The following is a 20896-nucleotide window of genomic DNA, read 5'->3' as shown; positions in this document are numbered from 1 at the left end:
CACATGAGAGGGACAGATTGGTAGGCAGTATGCACACTCAGAGCTGTGTAATGCCCAATGTGTAGGATGTGACTGAAAAGATTCTAACTCTGATTTCAACTTCACGTGTGGGGTGTGTATACATACGCTGTGACTGGGAGACAACTTTGGCTCGACTGCGCCCCCTACTGTCCACCATTGAGGTACTGGCCCCACCCACGCTGCCCGAGCTTTGTCTCCTGGTACGGACACGACCTAGATGATGAGGGAAGGATCGGGAGGAAGGGGGGAGGGGAGAAAGGCAGAGGAAGTTTAATCCAAATGAATTACTTAATATGTGTTCACCCAAACCCTGGACAGAGATGCTGGAGAAGAAAAAGTCTAGGGAGACAGAATGAGGACCTGGATGAGGGGATAGAGACCCCCTGAAAACACACAGGGGGGAAAGAGACGCAGCTGGGTCCACTAGCATTTGCAAATAATTCTCAATGTTTGTTCTGGGTTTTTTCCCTGGAAATACAGTTGAAATAGCGCTGGCTAAGACATGAACCACAGAAAAGCACGAGTTAGGTGACTTTTAAGTTCTTGTGTGCCTTAATGTGCTAGAACAAACCAAGAAATATTGGCAAACTGTTTGACCCAGGTCTGGAGAAAGTCAGACAAACACTGAATATCCTTCGCAGATGCCTACATGCTATATTTGAAAAAGAACCTGCAAACATGAGGAACACTCTGACATTTTTATCACTTCTTACAATGAGTACAAAAACATTCTGATTTGGAAGTTTATCTACTAATAAAATGAGTCAACTTCATTAGCTTTCCTTATTTAAACCAATGGGTAATGTTAGCTGCAAGGTAACAGGTTTTAAGGCTTAAGTGTGAAATGCTAACTAGTTATTTTTAAAGTAGCAACAATAAATTGACAGAAACCTTCCCACCCCAAAGTGAGAGACTTCTTTCAGGTATAAGTGCATAATATTTACATGTCAAGGTACTGCTACATTAAAGGGACAGTTCATCCCAAAATTTAAAAAAGACAAAAAAATCTTCTGGCCTATAGTGCCATTCATATATCTAGATAGTTTTGTTGCGAGTTGCCAAGTTTTGATAATATTGGCCATGAAGATGTCTGCCTTCACCATTAATGAATCACATCACATGCAGTTATGAGCTTGAGCCTCTCATCCATGAGTAGATGCACAGTGGTATAGTTGGCAGGCGTTGCTTTGTTGAAAGAAAATAGTTCTTCCATGAAGCTGCTCACAACAAGGTCTGTGGATTATCTTGACTCACTGGGTCATGATTTATGGACAGAGACATTGCTGGTAAGTTTTTCAAATATATTTTTGGTGCTTTGAGCACCACAAGCTGAGTGCCATCTAGTTCCATCAAAGTGAAGAGAAGGCAGACATCCCTACGGCCGATATCTCCAAAACTCTGCAAATCACACCAAAACTATCTAGATGGATAAACAGAGCTACAGGTAAGAGGAAAATATGTATGTTTTTTTTTTTTATTTGGGGGTAAACTGTCCCTTTAAGGATGATGCAGTGGATCTGAAGCTGTTGGTCACACTTAACTGGCAACTTCAGCATTGTTACCCAACATAACGTCACCTGAAATACATGTGATAATAGAATCCAAACAACACTTGTGTAAGAAAAACTAAAATATAACTGAATTCTAGTATTTGTCTTCTGAAGAAACTGCTCTTTTCACATAAATAAAAACATTTAATTTTGATTTAACATGGTTCATACACAGGCTGGCAAATGAAAAAACTTTCTTTCAACTTTCTTTCTTACTTTTGCTTCATTACAAAATGTGAGGTGTGATAAAAACGAGTCCCACTGTGACTGGCGAGTTTGCAAGTCTTTTGAAGCATTTTATGATCAGTCTAGGGAAAAGCCATCTCACCGAGAATATCTACTATCTTAAACAGTGTCTGGAAAATGGTCAGTTCAATGACAAGAATTACACTGCTAACTAAAAATAAAAGTCTGGTTGAAGTAGAGGCTCTGGGATTAAACTATGAGCAATAATAATGTCCTCCAGTTTATCAGGATTTACCATACTGTACAAAGAACACCTGATCTGAATTGAGTCCACAGCTACTGAAGTAGTTGACAAGCTTCTTTTGGTGGAATCAGAGAAATTGAAAACTATCTGATTTAACTTGTGTGTGACTGACAAGGAAAAAAAGGGTCTGTAGTACAAAATATGATATCACAAAACCTATGGAACCTATGGAAGCTCATTTTGACCAATTTGATGAAAATGAAAATTCTGTAAAACATCATAATGAGGCACCTTCTTGAAATAATGACTGAATACCTCAAAATAATAATAAAAATAATTGAAATACTCACTTCTCTGACAACAACACTACAGCTTAAGTCTCCTCCTTTGAAATTTCTATTCCTGGCTGAAATAACTGTTTTAGTCTTTTCTGAGTTGTGCCGAATTATTAATAATCTTTTAGAAGGAGTAGATGTTTATAATGGTTAAATTGAGCGATATCTTAATGGAATCTGGCGGGCAATAAGGCAGGCGTTCGCTAACCTCGGACTCCAGTGTGTATTTTCACAACAGTGGATTTTTGTTTTCAGGATAACAGGCTTAGATTTACGCTGACAGACAAATGACTGAGTTTTACAAAAGCTGATCAACTTACAGCGTAGCACTCATCATTACTTGTCAAATTACATTGCTGAGCTCATTTTGAACTCCTGCTGCGTTCCTTCAGCCTGCCTGAGTCTGGAGAGGAGGGGGTGGGAGAAAAACAACTCACTTCAACCATGAATAGTATATAAACCAGCTATTTCAACAGCAGTACTAATTTTTGGATGTGAAAATGCTACATATTGTTCCTTTAATGCAAAAATGTTTTGAGGAAGTTTCTCATTATTTTGAAATACAAAGTCATTTAGTTGACATATTAAGCCATTATTTTGATAGTTTCTCATTATTTTGAGTTAAGGTAAGTCTTTTGTTTGAGATACTAAGTCATTATTTTGCCGTTTTTCATTATTTTGAGATACTAACTCATTTCATGAAAGTTCCTCTTTATGACGACTCACAGGGTCACTTTTTTTTCCCATCAAACTGGTGTAATGGGGCCTCCATACAAAACAGATGAACAGTATGATTTTCATTCAAGTTCATGCTACATTATATACGTGACAGAGCAGTCCAAGACTTTGAGGTTGCAGATGTTGCAGTGAACCGACTGTTTGAGCGGTGCACTGCAGAGTGATTAAGTTCTGTGAAGCAAGAAAGACAGAAGAAAACAACCTTGTCTATCAACTTAAACACAACCCTACAGTATGAAAGAGTAATGTCAGACTTAATTGCTGTGTAGTTAACAGAGTTGATGGATACGGTTGTTAGGGTTACAGTCAGAGGAGGAAATCCATGCAGACAGTCCATGCAGAGTTCCACATAAGTGACGACCACTTGGGGGGAATAAAGAGAGGAAAAGAGGGCACAGATGAAAAGAGAAAGGATGTGAACGTTTAGCCCGTGACAGCTGACAAAAAGACTCACTCATACATCTTCACTTTCTCGCGTTCTGTGCAATTTGCACAAATACACACGCACACACAGGCATACTGACACAATTCTTACCATCGCTTTTACCAGGAGTGCCATCTTTTGGGCATTTAAGAAAGGCGGTGCAGCAGCGAGTGGGAGGAGAGGTATAGAGGAAGACATTAGTAGCAATTGAAGCAGGAACAGGAGTGAGTGGATATGCAAGGGGCCTCATCATCATTAGTAACGGCCATTATCGAGCTAGGGCGACTCACTGGAGAAGAACAGGGGAGGGGAAAAAAGTCTCTGCATGGCAAAAAGATTACAGTAAATTTCAGATCTATTGGTGGGCATGGCTTAAACATTCCCCATTAGCTTAAGATGTTAGTGAAAACATCCTTAAAAAGTGTCAGGGGCTTTTATCACACTAGGGGGGCACTCAGCTTCATCACATCCATTTGTCAAAAGTGTCAACACAGGGTTTAAACAGTTCCTGCTGGCAGAACAGTCTAATGACAACCTCAGCTACCATTAATTAGCCCAGTCAGGCCCATGAAAGCCAGTGACTACAGGAGAAAATGTTTAATACTTCATGATGAGCTGCTTGACTGATCCTCTGAAAAAGGAGCTTTGTTAACTACGCTTTGCTCAAATACTGTCAACAGTGACTCAAATCTCTTCAGATGCAAAGTTGCAGTATTTATTCTGAAGTTTCTGTCTTTCATTAACCAAGTCAAGGTTAGTCTGATAAATTAATTCACATTGTTTTTAGCCTAGCCTTTCATCTTGTGTTGATTCTCTGAACACTGTGTAGATTTGTTTATATTTACAAGTCAGCATGTGTCCTTATTGCTGAATGACAGAGAGAGTTCTTTTTTCACAATAGAGTGAAAGTGTCAGACAGAGGTTTGTTTTTCTGATTTTAGGAGGTTCGAGGGAGACGACTGATGGATTACCTAATGAAGCATAGGACCCGGGGGGAAGAGCAGCCGCAGAGCTGAATGGTGAGGAGGCAGGAACGGTGGACAGACGTGACTTGGCGTTGGAGGCAGCGTTTACATCGATGTCACTACGGGAGCGCTGCAGAGAGCCCGGTGTGGTGTGCACCCTGGTGCTCACAAGTTTACCTTCAACAGCACAGAAATAAGAAAGAGTCACTTGAGGCAGTTTATTTGAAATTAGATTACTGACATCTACTTCTTAACTTTTTACTTTTCATATGTACTAAAGTACTATCCTGCAATTTGATTGGATGCACTGTTTCAAACAATGTGGTTGTGGGGAATTCAGTGTTGATTTGCAGGGGGGGAACAGCATTAATGTTTTCAGGAATAGAAGGGGAAAAAATGAATTTGTGGATTCACATTTTTTAAATAACAGACTTTTTAATCTTTTAAAGCATGTTCAAGTCAAAAGGCTCAGTCCAAGTTATGTGACTCAGGTCCACACTTCTGGTATGGATAATAAGTCTTGATCAAGAGAGCATTAGCAGGGTGACTGAAAAGGGAACTTCAGTCTGGTTACTCTTAACTGCTTTCTACTGACATTACTGTCTATCTTTATATATAAAAACACCACACACGGATAGAAAGTGAATTAGGAAGTAACTTACTCCTTGTTATGCTCCCTCCAATGACACTTTTCACAGACAATGGTCGGCTGAAACAAAAGAGCAAGAAACTTTTTAGACTTTATGCACATCACATTCTAACCAAAATGAGCATCTGAAATATCTGACAGCTATTGTATCTAAGAATTAGAACAATTTATATGATATAATATATGTGAAATGTATATATGGACTGATCATTATAAAAAATCATCATAATAAACATTAGAAAAAAAAGAATAATGTACAGTATGTTCCCCAGAGTTATGTTCATTTAGGAGCTGGTTAGGAAATTATTAACATCAGATCACATCCTGTGAGACAGAAAGAAAATCTTAAAAGAAAAATGAGCTCACCCCCCTCAAACACAGACACACACAGACATATACAGACAGACACACACAGACACACACACACACACACACAATGATGACCACAACAGCTGCAGTCCTGATGGATTGAGTATGAGGTCATTAGCCAGCACACTCCATAGGGAATCTATAAACTGGCTAAATGATGGCAATCCATCCAAGAGTGTGTGTGTGTGCGCGCGAGTGCTCCACCGTCTGCTGCCCATCTGATAATAATTACCAGTGTTTTTAGTGTACAATCATATTCAACAAGACAGATGCATTAGTGGTTTCCTCCAATCAATTACAGCAAATAGATGTGAAAAGACTACGGAAAAAGGTGGAGGAAAGAGAGCGGTGCGTAAAGACAGAACAAAGGAAAATGGGTAAGAACAGGAAGAGAGAACTGCCTTGTGGTTCTTACTTCAGACTCTCCTGGGAAGACGACGAGGAACGGTCAGACTGGGGTAGAGACACGATGCTGTCAGAGCTCTTAAGGTGAGATTGGAGGGCCTTCTGATAGGTGGATTCCAGTGCCTGGAACAGATGTTCTGCCTCCCGGCTGTAGTGACCATGGAAACCCCAGTAGCACCTATAGGTGAGAATGAGGGAAAGCAGAACATGAGATGAAGACGGATTTTAAACTAGGGATGTAACAATAGGCCAACCAGACCGTGAAATTTCAAAACATTAAAAAATTAAGAAAAATAAGAAAATTGAAAAAAAAAATCCTTTACTATAATAAATCTAATGTGTACAGAAGTTTTTGTACATATAAAATATTTTTTTACTTTCGACTTAAAGTGCTTCTGCTTTCCATCTTCAATAAAATAAAAATAGCCAGCCATGACCTAAGCATGTGCAAAAAACTGGCATGAATTTTCTTTCACAATGAATGTTTGAATAATGTATGAAAGATAACAAATCAACAAAAATGTAGCAGACAGCAGCAGTGCTTTCATAAAATCAAATCAAAATATTTATTTACTTAACCATGTGATAAAAAATGGCAAACACTTGTTTTTCTCATGAAACAAAGACAAAATTAAGCTCATCATATCAATAAAAACAAGTCTGTTGGGCTGCAAATCTCACTTACTTTCTAGCAATGGATCTGGCCTCAGAGTCAGCATCATGTATGCCTTTCTTGATGGTCTCTGTCAGAACAGCCACGTGTCTGGGATAGTAAGGGAACATGGTGAGGCGCACACAGGCAGTTAACCCACGACCCAGGATCAAGTCTCTCTAGTAAAACGAGGAAGTCTAAGAGGACGACTCCTGTGAACTTAAACCTCAAATGTTAAACTAAAAAAAAAAAAACTCCTTCAGTTTATCTTTGCGTTCTCTTCTTCTGTCTCCTCCAGTTTTATTCCTCTGGTGGTCCACTGGGAATGTGGCCACCCACAAGGTTTTCCACACGCTTTTTAAAGTCTATGCTGTGGTTGTCATGGATACAGAGAGGGAAAGTCGCCTTATCGCTTGGGGTCTTGGTGATGACGGCTCTCTCAGGACTCATCAATTTAATGGGCCTCATCAGTGGTGCATCCAGCCAACACTTAGCTAACTCAAATGTTAGCCAACTCAAATGCCATCATGTAAGAGGAGGAGGAGGAGGAGGAGGAGGAGGAGGAAGAACAACAAGTAGAAGAGGACGAAGAAGAAATAAAAAGTAAGAAAAAGAAGAAGAAAAAGTAAAAGAAATAAAAACTATGAAAAAGAATAAGTAGGTAGAACTGCACTGCACTCACTCTAACTTTGTTCTGCCCAGACACTCACACACATTATAGCATTTATCTATTTGACACACACTACTTGCACACTTTTCCAAGTGCTTTGGTGGTTTTGGAGGAAACCACAGATATTTTTCTACTGAGGAGATTCAGCTTACCTTTCCAGTGTATTAGTGTGCCACTCCTGTAACATGAGGTCCAGGAACTCATAACAGCGTCTGGGAAGGAGACACAGATAAATACTTGTCAAGTACTATGACACAATACTTAACATAAAAACAAAATTTTACCTGGAGGGATTTACAAAGAGCTCTATAAACTGCCACTATAAAAATGTGTGTGCGAACATGATGTCAATTAAAGCCAATGCGACACAGACAATATAAAAGAAAACCAAAACCTGCCTGTGATTTGAGGGAGAGAATTTAAAAGAAAACTTAAAAACTTAACTATAGAAACGGTTTATTAGAAAATAACGCAGTGCTTGATATAATGAATCTACTCATTCTTAAAAATCGTGCAGGAAAAACAAAAATTAAATAAATAAACCTGCATTAACTATGTGAACATCTGATAGCAGTATTAAGGTCATCTTACCGTCTGACTGCCACTGATTTAGAGGTGCAGTTACTGGTGATGATGGGGATGAGACGTGGGTAGTGTGTGTGCTGGAGGAGAAAGACAAAAACAACAAGCCTAAGTCCAAAAGTAAGTTTTCGTTATGTCTTCTTACAGTTATTTTTTCCTTCTCACATGATGACGCCTTTGTGGTCGAGTGGTATGTGACAGCACGTCTCCAAGAGGACTTAGGCTATTACTGATGAATTAAAATATTTACAGATGGCCTGTGAAACCACAGGTTCAAACTCCTCCTTCTAGAAGTCTTACCCTGAGGATGAGGCGGATGGCGGCCATTCCAGACGTGGCCATGACTTTGGCACTGTTGGGCACAAGGTTCAGCAGCGTGGGCATGACGCTCTCCGCTCCATGGTCAAACTTGTTACCCAGGATTGATGACAAATGTCTGACAGACAGAAGAACACGGTATTAAAGAACAAGTGTAAATCGCATCAGACGATCCATTCATGGTGACGTGTTACTGCTTTTTCTGACAATACAAAGAGAACTGTGGCACGTGTCTACAAAGCACAGCTCTGCCATTATCCTGTAATGTATGAAGTTTAATTCACATTTTAATTAAAGAGTTAGACACAAAGAGGAATACTTCTAAACCCTAAACAGAGCTGAATATTTCCACTCTGTCAGAGACAGGAAAGAAAAACTGATCCTCACCACATATAAGCTCAGTGACAAGCACTTGGCAATACAAACGCACTTCCTTCTCCATTGTCAGAGGTTCTCTTTGGTGAGAGTCTTCCACTACAGAGAAAAAACTAAATAATATAAAACTTCCAAATATTAAGCTCTATCTATCTATCTATCTATCTATCTATCTATCTATCTATCTATCTATCTATCTATCTATATGTATATATATATATATATATATATATATATATATATATATATATATATATATATATATATATATATATATATATATATAGGTATGACAGGAGCTACGCAGCTCCCATTTATTCATCAACATTCTGCTCTTTCAGTGCCTCTCTGCTCTGTTCCACCTCATCAGGGTTGTATTAAAGTTTGGGTGACGGATGTTTTTGGATGAAGAGCACACTGCATGTTTCATACCCGAGAAGGGCTCATGTTCATTAGCTTAAGTATGTGGAAAGAAAATATTTCGGCTGCCTCTTTTTCTGACATAACCTAATCAGTCAGAGATTTGAATTAATGTCACCACCCATTAATGAAAACTGAATGACTTTTCAATTAAAACACAAATGACAGCCATTTTATCAGGCTTTCGTTTTTTTCACTGTATTAACCTGTGTATTATGGTTGTGCCTTCTTTTTGCTCTATGAACTCACTTGGAAGTGAAAATAACTAATGGCTATGCCTCTAGGTACATCATTAATTTTGACATTCATTTGATTAATTTGAGATGCAGCTAAGCACCATGTGTTTCTGTTTTTTGTCAGAAATCTGTACTAAACATTGCCTTTTCTATATGTGTCTGTTCACATTTTGAAAGAGTATATATATATAGTGTGTCTCTAGAGGGCCTAGAACATGAAGTATATGATTGCCATTGTCAGGCTAAAGGGTAAAGGTATTTTTTACTGTGACATATATAAGAGCAGTTTTTGGGTTAATAATATTTATGACAGATTTGGTGCACAATTTAACCATTTTTAACCATTTGAGATTTGATAATTTATCATACCCAGAATGCAATTTTGGAACAAGGTGAGTACGAATCACAAAAGTTGTGATTAAAGCTGGTGTCTGAAACAGTGTGCATGAGGTAAAATTACACAATGGTATGATTGCGCTGTTAAGGGCCGTCCATACCAAGAAAAATAAGTCTAACAGTAACTACAAACAATCTCTAGTGGATCGTAGACTGTAGTTTTATAGTTGTGGTATGGACTCCCTCACCTTCAATAGAGCAACTTTGGCTGTGTCCCAAAAAAATCCAGAAATCTGTTTTTGGGGACAGTCTATCCTCCTCAATACAGGATCTTACCCCAGTGTGATGCAGGCCTCACGGACCACCTGTGAGCGCAGGTCTTTAGCCGACAGTTTGAAGGGGGCCTCCAGGAGACGCAACTGCTGAGAGAAACCCTCGTACTCAGCTGCCCCGGCCAGCATGAGAGAACGGACCTTCTTCAACTGCAGAGGAACAAGAAAGACAAAAGACGGTGACGTAAATGAGTATTTCATCCTTGGATTTATGCACTTATATCCTGTGTGTATGTGTGTGCGTGAGAGAGTCTTACCGCCACCACTCGATGCTCCCAGTCATGTTTGTCATCAGACAGCACTTCTCTGATCTTGGTCAGCTGGTCCTCCAACTCTCTGTTAGAGTAGATCTGGACAGAGAGGAAATTATGTTATCAGGATCATTATTTTACACGTATTTCGTAATATTGCACATGCTGTAAAGGGAGATTTGACCGGCTGGCAGTAGGCCACACCATGCAAGTGTGTTTCAAGTCCACACAGTCTCCTAACTGCACAAATTTGGCATCAGTTGCTCACATTAACTTGATATATGCCACTTGTTTGTGAGCAAGTTCACATTTGTAAAATTCAATAAGTAGCACAAACTGATGCTAAAATGTCTAGCTGTCACATTGAGGGAATTGTTGGAAATCAGTAAATGAAACAACACTAGGAGATAGAGTCATATAATGACTAGAGATTAAATGGTGTGAAACTTTCATATCATGATTACAGTGACCAAAATTATCACTATAATCAGTATTTTTTTTTTCTTAAAATGGCATTATGAGATTGGACAGGATCAGGCGTGCTCAGGGTAATATGGCCGTAAGCCTCCCAAATTTGTTAATTTCTTTAAGGAGAATGATCCTATCAACTGTATTGAAAAGGCCTGAGAAAGGGAAATTAATGACGTGTTGCCAGATAAAATATGGAAGACTGCACTTTTCACTGGTGTTCAATTAACAGCAGACATGTGAATTCAGTTTAAAGGGATTCACTGTTGACAAATTTAAGTCAAATGATGGTACACTGTTGTATTTATTTTGGAGCTGTTCTTTTTTTCTTCTGGACTCTCTCCCAACTTGGGGGACTTGGCTCTGTTTAGATGTTCAGAGGACTCTTTAACTGTTCCATCACACATTCATTCAGCTTTATTAATGGGTATGATACTAGCCAAAAAACATATTCTCAAAGACTGGAAGACATCAGTTCTGTGATTGTGAATATGATTAACTTAACAGCTGGGATCCCTCCCTCCGCACGTGTGCCCATTTCTTTAAGTTGGGTTTTGGGCATGGATTTTCTATGTGGTTTTTATGTTGTTAATGAACTATGTCAATAAACAGAATAGCTGTGACACAAAACAGACTCACATTGCTGCTTCCCCTGGGAGACTGTTGTCAGTTTTGATTGATGCTGTTCAATGTTTACTGCGACTTTTTCAATGCACAGTAATCAAGCACGCTTTTAATAATTACAAATCAACACTAATCGTCAGGAATTTAACTGTAATCATGAAACTATTTTTTCATGCCTAATTCTGACCTTTGCTGAATACCTTCCTCTGTCTCGCTGTCATGTTCCCACTTGTGCTGCATTTTGCACTGTCTAATAAACCCAAAGGAATCTTAGCTCAGCTTACCTGGACTGTGGGCACGTCTTCAAATGCTTTGATGAAGTCCTCTTCATCAACAGCACCGGCACCTGCTTCTTTACCTTTAAAAAACAAATGTATAAGGTATTAACTGAGATTCAACAACATGCCAGCATTTCTAAAGAATGATCTAAGCGGCAGGAAAGGCAGGAAATAATATCTGATTTGACAGATTACATCAGAGCATTTAATTTGATTTGTAGATGACAAAATGCTCTATAAAAAGACTATTTGTCAAGTTTTTTTAATCAATTTTACAAGAAAAACAAATGAACATTTAAAGAGTTAGAACTGTTATTTGTTTTTCTTATAATTGTGATGTCAGTTCAAGTCGATTCAGTCAGTGCTGTGAATACTGAATCGTCGATCTTTGTTCATTAAATCTTTAACATTCTTAACCTCAGCTGTGCATTGACCACAGGTTATATGAACTACTTCTTAAATACAGAAATGATCTTGTTGGTATCTGCCATGAGAAGCAGCCCTAGCAAAGGCATAGTTCTATACCTGCAGTGTCAAAGCATTTTGAGATATATGAAGACATATTAGTTTGTGTAGTGAAAGTCACAGTTGTAGTGTTGCAGTATTTACTATTACTAATATTAAAGTACAGTACAGTATATATATATATGTTACAGAGGTTTGCATTTGTGTGGCCTGACCCCTCCCTTACCTGTGGCCTTAGCTGTGGTGGCTGAGCTGGGTCTTCTGACAGAGCTCACTACAGTCCTCCTGCCACTGGGGGGAGCTTTGGATGAAGAAGAGGAGGAGGACCGGCCTCCATCCACAGAGTCTTCATCCTCAAAGTTCTTATCTACAACAACAGAGATAAGACAAAAGGAAAATACATCAAGTATTAGTTGATTTAAAGCATCAAAAATAACACGTTCACTTGAAGGCTCTATGACTGTGAGATTTTTTCCATAAGGATCAATAAATGATTATGGGCTCATCAATCAGTCAGTGTTTTTACAGATTTCTTGGTGAAATGCATCATCATTCTCTTCTCATCAATGTGCCTACAGTAGGCCCTGAGTCATCTCTGCATTGTATGACCTCTGCCTGCATCAATGCAGAGTGCAACGCAGTCAATCTGTCAGGTCGTGTGTATGTATCCATTCAACCTTTATCTATCCATCCATCTGACTTTAATCTGGTTTGGCAGCCGTGCATGGATACATGGCCCCCTGTCACCTGCCCAACGTGACCATTCACACGAGGGATTAGCCCGGGGCAGATATGACGGTGCTGGGTGGGTGCTGTCAGCTGAGGCACAGCAGCAACGGGAATGTTTAGGTCTATCTGTGAGCACACATAGTGAAATGGAACTGATTTCAAACAATTTCTCAATCTGTTTATCAGAAAAAAATGTGTTTCTGTAGATGAGCTTAAAATAAGCTGTTTAGGAATGAAGCCCATCCCTTTAGCTGCACATAAACACTGCTTTCATTGGTGGAGTCACAATTGATAATGTGGGGGAAAATCACAGATGAGGCTCATACACAAAGACCAGCTCCCTAAATGTCTGTACAGTGAGGAGTATCATAACCATGACACGGCGTCTATCACAGACAGACAGACAAAACACACAAAAACAAAGTGGAAGACAAAAGGCAACAGGTTGACGGCAGAAAGAGACGAACAGCCAGGGAAAGCAGAGCGACGACAGAAAGATGAGAACTGACATTAAATAACGTGAGAGTAAAGCCAAGCGGCAAGAGAGCAGAGAAAAGGAGAGATAAAAGGCATCGTTCTTACGAGCGCAGATTTTCTTGCACACCAGCTTCCTCAGCATGTCTCTGCTGCACCCTCTAACACGCTCGCTCTTTTTCATCAGGCATCTCTGTCCACGGGGTGTGTGTATGTGTGTGTGCTCTGCATGTGCCTCTGTTGCACGCTGGGATCTGACAAAGTGCCAGACTAACCACCCCTTAAGCCTTCCTCTCTGAGTTCAGTGGTGTGTGTGTGTTGATGTACGAGTGTGTTTGTGTGTGTCACACTGCCATCACTGATGATGCTTACAGACTCTCATGGTGAAAAGAGGGAGGGGTCTATTGTTGTGAGATCACCTTTTTTTTTTTTACACCACCACCAGTATCAGAACAGATAATTACTGTGTTTTAAAAACATATTAATAGTCTATCTCAGAATGAGGTCATCACTGCAGACATGACAAGGTAAAAAGCAACACAGCATGAACCACGGGCTTTAAGGATATACCATATCAAGCTGGTACAATCAATTAATCTCATTGTTCAATATCCAGCCAGTGTTATATGCGTGTCCCAGATTCTGTTAAAGTTTTCCATACAAAGGTGTACAATTACATCTATATTTCTTGAATATTATGTCTTTTCTTAATGCCTGTAAACAGCCCCTAGAGCACTGGTTCTCAGATACAGGTCCACGGACCTCTGGGGATCTGTGGCACTCTGCCAGAGGTCTGGCTGCTATGGCAACAAATGGAGCTGATAAGAGAAAAAAAAAAAACAAATAAAAAAGGGAATATAACGAAGAGTATCTCCAATATGACTTCACTAAAATGGATAGGAGGCTAACTGTTATATCTTATGGTTCAAATATTTTTGATACATGGCTAATAACATTCTAATACATTTCTCCTGTGTTGATTTTTCATATAACTAAGAATATAAAAGCATAAAAAAGAGGGCACGTCAAAATATTCCAAAGGACATACACTACACACAATATACTGGGGACCCCTGGTATATTTCTATCTTAGAAGGGGTCCTCCATTGCGAATAAATTGAGAACCTCTGCCCTAGAGGAATGCTCTTTACGTTCAACAGGACAAGTGCTTGAATGACTGAACAATGACCAAATGAGTGACACTTCCGTTTTTACAGCTCTGCACCTGTGCTAGCAGGGCAGAAAGAAGAAAATAGTTAAGAACTACAGCTCATAAAAAAAACGTAACACCTGCACAGGTGTTTTCAGTTCCTCAGGGTGATTAAACCTCGAGTCAGGTTGGTGTTAAGGGGAGCTATGCTGGCAATAAAATGATGTCACCAAACTCTATGCACTAATAATGCGGTGTGCTTTCCAAAACCCAGCAGACACAGTGATGGGTGGGTGTGGTTTTTTTGCTCCAATTCAATTCAGCACAAAAAATGACTCATGAAGCTGCAATGATTAATTGATTCATTGATTAGTTGCCACTATCAAACTAATTGCCACGTATTTTGATAATTGATTAATCAGTATGAGCATTTTTTGAGAAAAAAAGGTCTTTGGTCTCAAATTCTCTGACTTCAGTTTCTTAAATGTGAATATTTTTTGGTTTGTTTACTCATTTATGACTGTAAACTGAATTGAGCCGTGGACAAATTAAGACATTTAAGGACACGATCCTGGGCTTTGGAAAACACTGAAGGGAATTTTTCATAATTTTGTGACATTTTATAGACCAAACAACAAATCAGTTAGTTTGAAATGCAGTCACCCCCACGATCTGCAGCTGACAGAGACTGACTGTCATACCTGCCACCTCAATACCACAATACAGGGACCTTGAAACAAAAGCAGCTACATGGAATACAGCCATTATTCATTTTAATATTTAGCCGTCACCTATTTCTACTTTGACCATTAAAAGACATATTCTTCAAACAAGCTTGGTGGATTCATATCAAAAACATTTGTAGATCTGCAAAATCTACATACTTGCTGGGCAGAAATTCTTGCATCCTTCAGGCTACAGTTTAAAATGTGTTCCTTGAAAAACTCCAAACAGTTATTAAAACTATTAACTTTGATTATGGCTACAGTGCTGATGCAGTCTGTTGGTGCAATCTTGGTGAGAAAGCTCTTGCTAGAAAGTAAACAGAACATCATAAAAACAAGAATGCTATGATTATAGCAAAGAATGTAAACTAGCTGCGTACCCAAAATGTTGGCACAGCAAAGCAGAGCTTGCCACACAGTTTCAACCAATGAGACCGCCTGGCTGGGGCAATCCATTGTACCTCAAACTGCTTAACTGGTCCCAGTGGTTCTGTGCAGCACACAAGTCAATGCAAAATCCAGCTGGCCTCCAGTTACCAGTTATATTTATATATAAAAAAAAAAACACAAGAAGCTGGTGCTGCCTCTTTTAGCAGACCATACCAGACACAATTGCAGGTTTTGCCAACAAGAAAGGAAGGAAGTATATCATTTGAATTAGGTGATATGACGTATACCATACAAAGGTATAAATGTGTCTACCAGTAGAGATGCCTTTTTGAAAGCAGGAGCTACTCTGACAAGATCTTGTTCAATTATCATGCGATCTCCAAAATCTAGCTCCCTTATAAGGCTATGTGATTTGGGCAGCAGGTCTGCTTACCACACTCACACATGACGCGAGAATGGCAGTTGGTGGTGGTAATGCATGTCTAGGTTGGTTTACCAGCTGTCTCAGAAGAAGAAAGTGACAAGAAAACATAGAAGAGGAGAGTGAAATTATAAATACACCACAGGAGACATTCCAATTAGGCCTGTATTTATTTGGACCAGGTAACCTTAAGACTTGTTAACACTTGAAATGATTGTTCTCATTTGGAACCTTGACAATTTCATTTTGAAAGAATGTTAGTTTAAGTGTTTTGAGTGTTTTGTTTTTAACTCAAGTGTTGTGAGGTAGTTGATTTTGCTCATATGGAAGTTCCAAATGAAAGAAAATAATTAAATGCAATGGAGTATTGTATGGTGAGTTAAAATCATAATCATAATTCAATTTGCAGAACAATTATTACATTGTTGTCACCATGCTATAAAATGACACATACTGTGATAGAAGACTTTGGTCATATCGCCCACCCCTGAAATTAAACATTTTGGTATACACTGAACCTGAGTGGAAAATTGATATTTATAGAAGATATTAAAATGATCCAGACTTAAATACCACAAAAAGATTAGGGATGCACTGACTTATCTGCTGATATTTACCTTGTTGACTGTTATCACTAAAAAGATGACATTTACTCATGGCAGTGGCCGATGTTTGTCTGTTGTGGTGCATCAGTTTAGCTCACTAAATGTTGTGTTGGTTACTTGTGGTTTGACTGGGACAATAGTAGCTAGTATACGTAGCTGCTTGAGACGTTTGAGGGCAATGGGTGCCATGTTTTTTCTAGAGAAGTAGTCATTGTTTCCCTGGCAAAAAGGGATGAACAAAAACCAAATAAACAACCACAAAAAAACAATCGTATTGGCGTAGGCCATTGACAAAATTGTAATTGTAAACATCATATTTGACCAGAATTTCACAATTGTGAATCCCTTAAAAACAATATATGAGCTCACACTGCCAAATCCCCACTACTACATAAGGGCTAATAGCTTGGGCACCTGCAACAGAAGACACAGCGCCCTGCCACACTATTGATTAGAGCTACCAGAGGAGATGTTCTCACTGCTGCTGACACAAGTGTCAAGGTGATTTATCTGTGTGTCAGGGGAGCAATTAGAGCTGCATGCAACATGCAACCAGCTATTCAAACGCAGATGTACACATACAGACACACAGGAAACAGTACACAGACGAGCAGGCACGCGCATACACACAGAGGATTGGGTGCTGCAGTGTGAAGCAGGTCATTAGAGTTGTGTGAAAGTGACAGTAGCAGTGATCCCAGAGCCCTCCTGACATCACCACTGCCTTCCTGAAAAGGTCTGATCGCTGATAACTGCTAACATAGAAGGCTTGTGTGCATTCAGCTTAATGTTGCCTTGAGTCAGTTCACTCATACAAGACTGTTGCTTGGCAAGTTCTTCATGAAAATATAAGGAGTATTGAGGCCATGACTTGAAATAGTCAGACTCCTACTCTGACAACAGATGAAGCAGGAACAGAGAAAGGACAGAAGATATTACAGTTGCCAACATCCTCTCAGGGGGAAAAGATCCCATGAACAGCATCAATATTTTATGATACTGTAACAATAATTTACAGTCTGAAATTTGTCAGTGAAAGTTTACAAAGTTCTTTTTTAGCAAACATTTCACATACAGTCACACGCTTGTGAGAGGCACAGTAGGAACAAATAAACTGTTGGCCTTTGGGCAGCTGCAAATATTTTATTAAGCCTGTGTATTCAACCTTTATTTAAAAAGGAGGTCTCTTGAGATACATAAACTCTTTTACAAGAGAGATCTGGCCACAATATGAAAGGACAAATTAAACACAAATCACCTCATCACTGAACAACTGCCTTTCTAGATCTATCTCGCTTTTCTTGGCCTATATTGTCATTTGATGATTATTTTTCTCACTCCAGAAGAAGTAAGAGCAGACACTATGGATAATCCTCCGTCACTCCCATTAGTAGGGTTACCACTGTGCTCTGACCATCTGGTGAGTTATCCTAAATGAATGTATCCATAAACAAGAGAGACTTATTCCCAGAAATATCTAATTTACAAAATTTGTATGATTTTTTTTTTTGTTTGACCTCAAAGTGTCATTACTGAATTATTGTAATATTATTGTAAATGGTCTTTACTACTACTTACTACTTTGCAATATTTTTCTTTATAAATTGTTAGCTATAATAGTTGTACACTTGAATGTCTGCTTACCATTCTTTTTAAATTATTATTAAAAGCAATGACAATTCAATGCAGAGGCAATTATATAATATGATGACATGTAGATACTTAAATATACATAATTTTAATAATAATCATTTTAAATTAAATATAATCTCAAATAACAATTCATTATTTTGGAAAAAGATCCTAAACAGGGGATGGGGCAGCTAGGGGTAAATCATTGCTATTTGACCATTAAAAAACACACACACACACACACACACACACACACACACACCATTATATGGTCTGGTCTGTTTCATGGATTAAGGATGCACTACCTCCTATGCTCACTAGGTGTCAGGATACACTGTGAACTATAATGCACCACAACACACATTGAAGTACTCAAAGTTGCTGAAGCTGCACTGGCATCAGCAGAGTCACCAGTAATCTGTCTCTAAACCACAGATTTATATAATAGGGAGGATTTTCTCTCCCCTCACTGTACTCTTTAGAAAAAGAATAAAGGCCCAAAGGCACAAGGGATTGAGAGAAAGTTCTGGAAAGTTAAGTTCTTAAAATGGGGCAGATGCTTAATGATGTTCTCTACTGCCTGATAGGGAGGGTGACACAGAGGAAGGTGGTATCTCTCTTCTATCCCTGAAGCTTTCTAATCCTTATCCCTCGATCTTTCTGATCCTACGTCTCAATATTTACTGTCTTATTTACTTGTCTTCTGCTCCATCTCAGTCACTATCCCTCTGTCCCCCTCCTGGTTCTCCACGGCCTTGTCCCTCACACAGGCCGTGGTTTAGCCCGCAGCCTGTGGGGTTACATAAGAGACAGATGACTGGTGATCGGTGTTATATCATAACAAAGATGTCTTGTTTTGCTGACACACCAGTGAGGCTGCTGGTCGGGCAGAAAATTAACCTTCAAGCTACAAGCTCTGGTTTTATAAAATCAAGTATTCACCAGCCTCTGAGTACTTTGCCTCATGCTGTCTCTCATTTTATTTTCTCCCACAAAAACTAAACCACATGAGTTCTGTTCCATCAGAAATCTTGCCTCTACCTGTTTAATCCAGGCGGGATTTAAGTCTGTCAGATATCTACCGAGCTCTTGCTCTCTTGGAACATCACCTTGACAACCAGGCGGGGGAGGAGCTTGCCCTATTGCCAAAACGAGCTGTGACTGTATACTGTGGCTGCTGATGAGGGTTTTGTATTGTCAGTATGTTATTTATTCCTCACCTAGACACAGTAGAGAACATTTTGCTTGCATGACTCAGCTGACGACAGATTGACTGATACAACCTTTACTCTCTGGTCTTTGGCTTTATGAGAGAGGTAATAATGCTGTAATGTGACACTTCTCAGATCTCTGGCAGGAGAAAAAAATCTTTTGATTGCCCTCACTCCACATGAGAGTAAGAGCAACAGGGGGAATTTTAACTGCCTTGAAAACCCCTTAAATGTTCCTCTTTAATTTACAATCCCGAACGCCCAGAAACTCCCAAAAAAGGAAAGGTATCAGAAGGTAGCCTTTGATTTGTTCGTCTATGTCAGCAAAATGCCAACTGATCCCCAGGTTCGACCTGTTCTGACAAGCATCATCTCAAAAGCCCCAATCATTACAACTACCTGCTCTACCCAAAAAAAGAGACAAGCAAGAGCTAATATTACAAGGAAGTGCTAAATGTCTCAGCAGAGTAGCTCTACGACTGAGATGGGTCATTTTCAGCACCTTTGTTTCAGGCTATGCGATATGATGATATCCATTGATCAATCACAACATTGATGCCACCTGACTAATATCTGAATATTCCTAATGTTTCTTCATCAACCAATGGTAACATTAACAATCAATCAATTGATTAATTGTTATTAAAAAACTGCAACTACTTCTTACATAGCCTATGAAACACAGAAAGACATAAAGGCCATATTTTAAAACACAAACTTGAATGAGTGCCTTCATGAAAAATCTTTTAGATTTCAGATCTTTATTTGATACTAGATGAATCAAATTTTACTTTATTGATCAAATTCTTAACGGCAAATTAATCAACCATCGTCACTATTTTGAAGGTTCCCCTCTTGCTGACAAAATGCCTCTGACCTGTCAAGGCCTGGACACCAGAAGACCTCTGAAGGTGTCTGATGGTATCTGGCATGCAGGAATGACTTTAACTATCAATCAGTCTTTAGAATTATGTTAATCAACAGATCGTTTTGGCACAAATAAAAAAAAACTCTATTCCATTGTTTTCGGCAGCAGACAACAGTGTGAAAATACCTACATCAGCTTCCCACGCTCTTATCATGCAATGTCAGCCAGCATATGAAAAATGGAAGAATGATCTCCAGAATGCAATATTTCAGATATACAAGTGGGAAAAGGGGCTATTCAGAGTGAGAGTGATGTTTTCGCAACACACAGACACAACAGAAACACATTATTGTAGCCTGGTTGTTGGGAGGACAATGAGGTGGCTGTGCTACTCACACTTTATAATCAACTGAAGAAGTGAAACAGAGAAGTGACTTGTTGATTTCTCAGTGTCCATGTAAGACCATCAGGCTTATTCAGACTGCCAGCCGACTAAGTTTCCTACACTGCATGTGAATTAACATAAATGAAACCAGGTTGGATTTGGACTGCTGCTTTTTAGTGATTACAGACTGATTTTATAGCAAATGATTCCTCAGTCTAAAACCTGGATGCAGTCAGCCTTGAACCAGCTTAGAGCATCTGCTGTCACTGCCAACATTCAGGATTTTCTTCTCAGCTTGTCTTAAATGCTTAAATATTACTGTGTTCTTTATTTTGAGTGTTTTTTCATAAATGAGAAAAATCGCCGAGGGAACACAGTTTTATCTGCCTCACTAATATGTTCTAGTGAAACAC

The 20896-nt window shown here is 39.1% G+C and overlaps 1 protein-coding gene across 16 annotated transcripts in view; it reads right to left on the bottom strand.

Moving 5' to 3' along the window:
* clasp1a (cytoplasmic linker associated protein 1a) overlaps positions 1-20896 on the bottom strand; it is a 72395-nt gene that overhangs the window by 32505 nt on the left and 18994 nt on the right. For 14 of the 16 annotated variants that reach the window (XM_084724501.1, XM_084724508.1, XM_084724513.1 and 11 more), the window contains 13 exons: positions 12120-12260; positions 11435-11508; positions 10065-10157; positions 9812-9957; positions 8091-8226; positions 7800-7870; positions 7361-7420; positions 6572-6649; positions 5897-6064; positions 5126-5172; positions 4470-4640; positions 3610-3633; positions 127-234 (listed from right to left, as the gene is read on the bottom strand). In XM_084724501.1, coding sequence (XP_084580627.1) covers positions 127-234; positions 3610-3633; positions 4470-4640; positions 5126-5172; positions 5897-6064; positions 6572-6649; positions 7361-7420; positions 7800-7870; positions 8091-8226; positions 9812-9957; positions 10065-10157; positions 11435-11508; positions 12120-12260 — 1317 coding nt within the window. The remainder of the gene's footprint in view (positions 1-126; positions 235-3609; positions 3634-4469; positions 4641-5125; positions 5173-5896; positions 6065-6571; positions 6650-7360; positions 7421-7799; positions 7871-8090; positions 8227-9811; positions 9958-10064; positions 10158-11434; positions 11509-12119; positions 12261-20896) is intronic. The other 2 variants (XM_084724502.1, XM_084724506.1) reach the window with 1 other exon arrangement.

This window comes from Lutjanus erythropterus, chromosome 8 (genome assembly GCF_056507025.1).
Source record: "Lutjanus erythropterus isolate fLutEry1 chromosome 8, fLutEry1.hap2, whole genome shotgun sequence".
Lineage (NCBI taxonomy): Eukaryota > Metazoa > Chordata > Actinopteri > Lutjaniformes > Lutjanidae > Lutjanus > Lutjanus erythropterus.
Note: the sequence above shows the minus strand (reverse complement) of the source record. Positions and strands in the feature narration are given on the sequence as shown.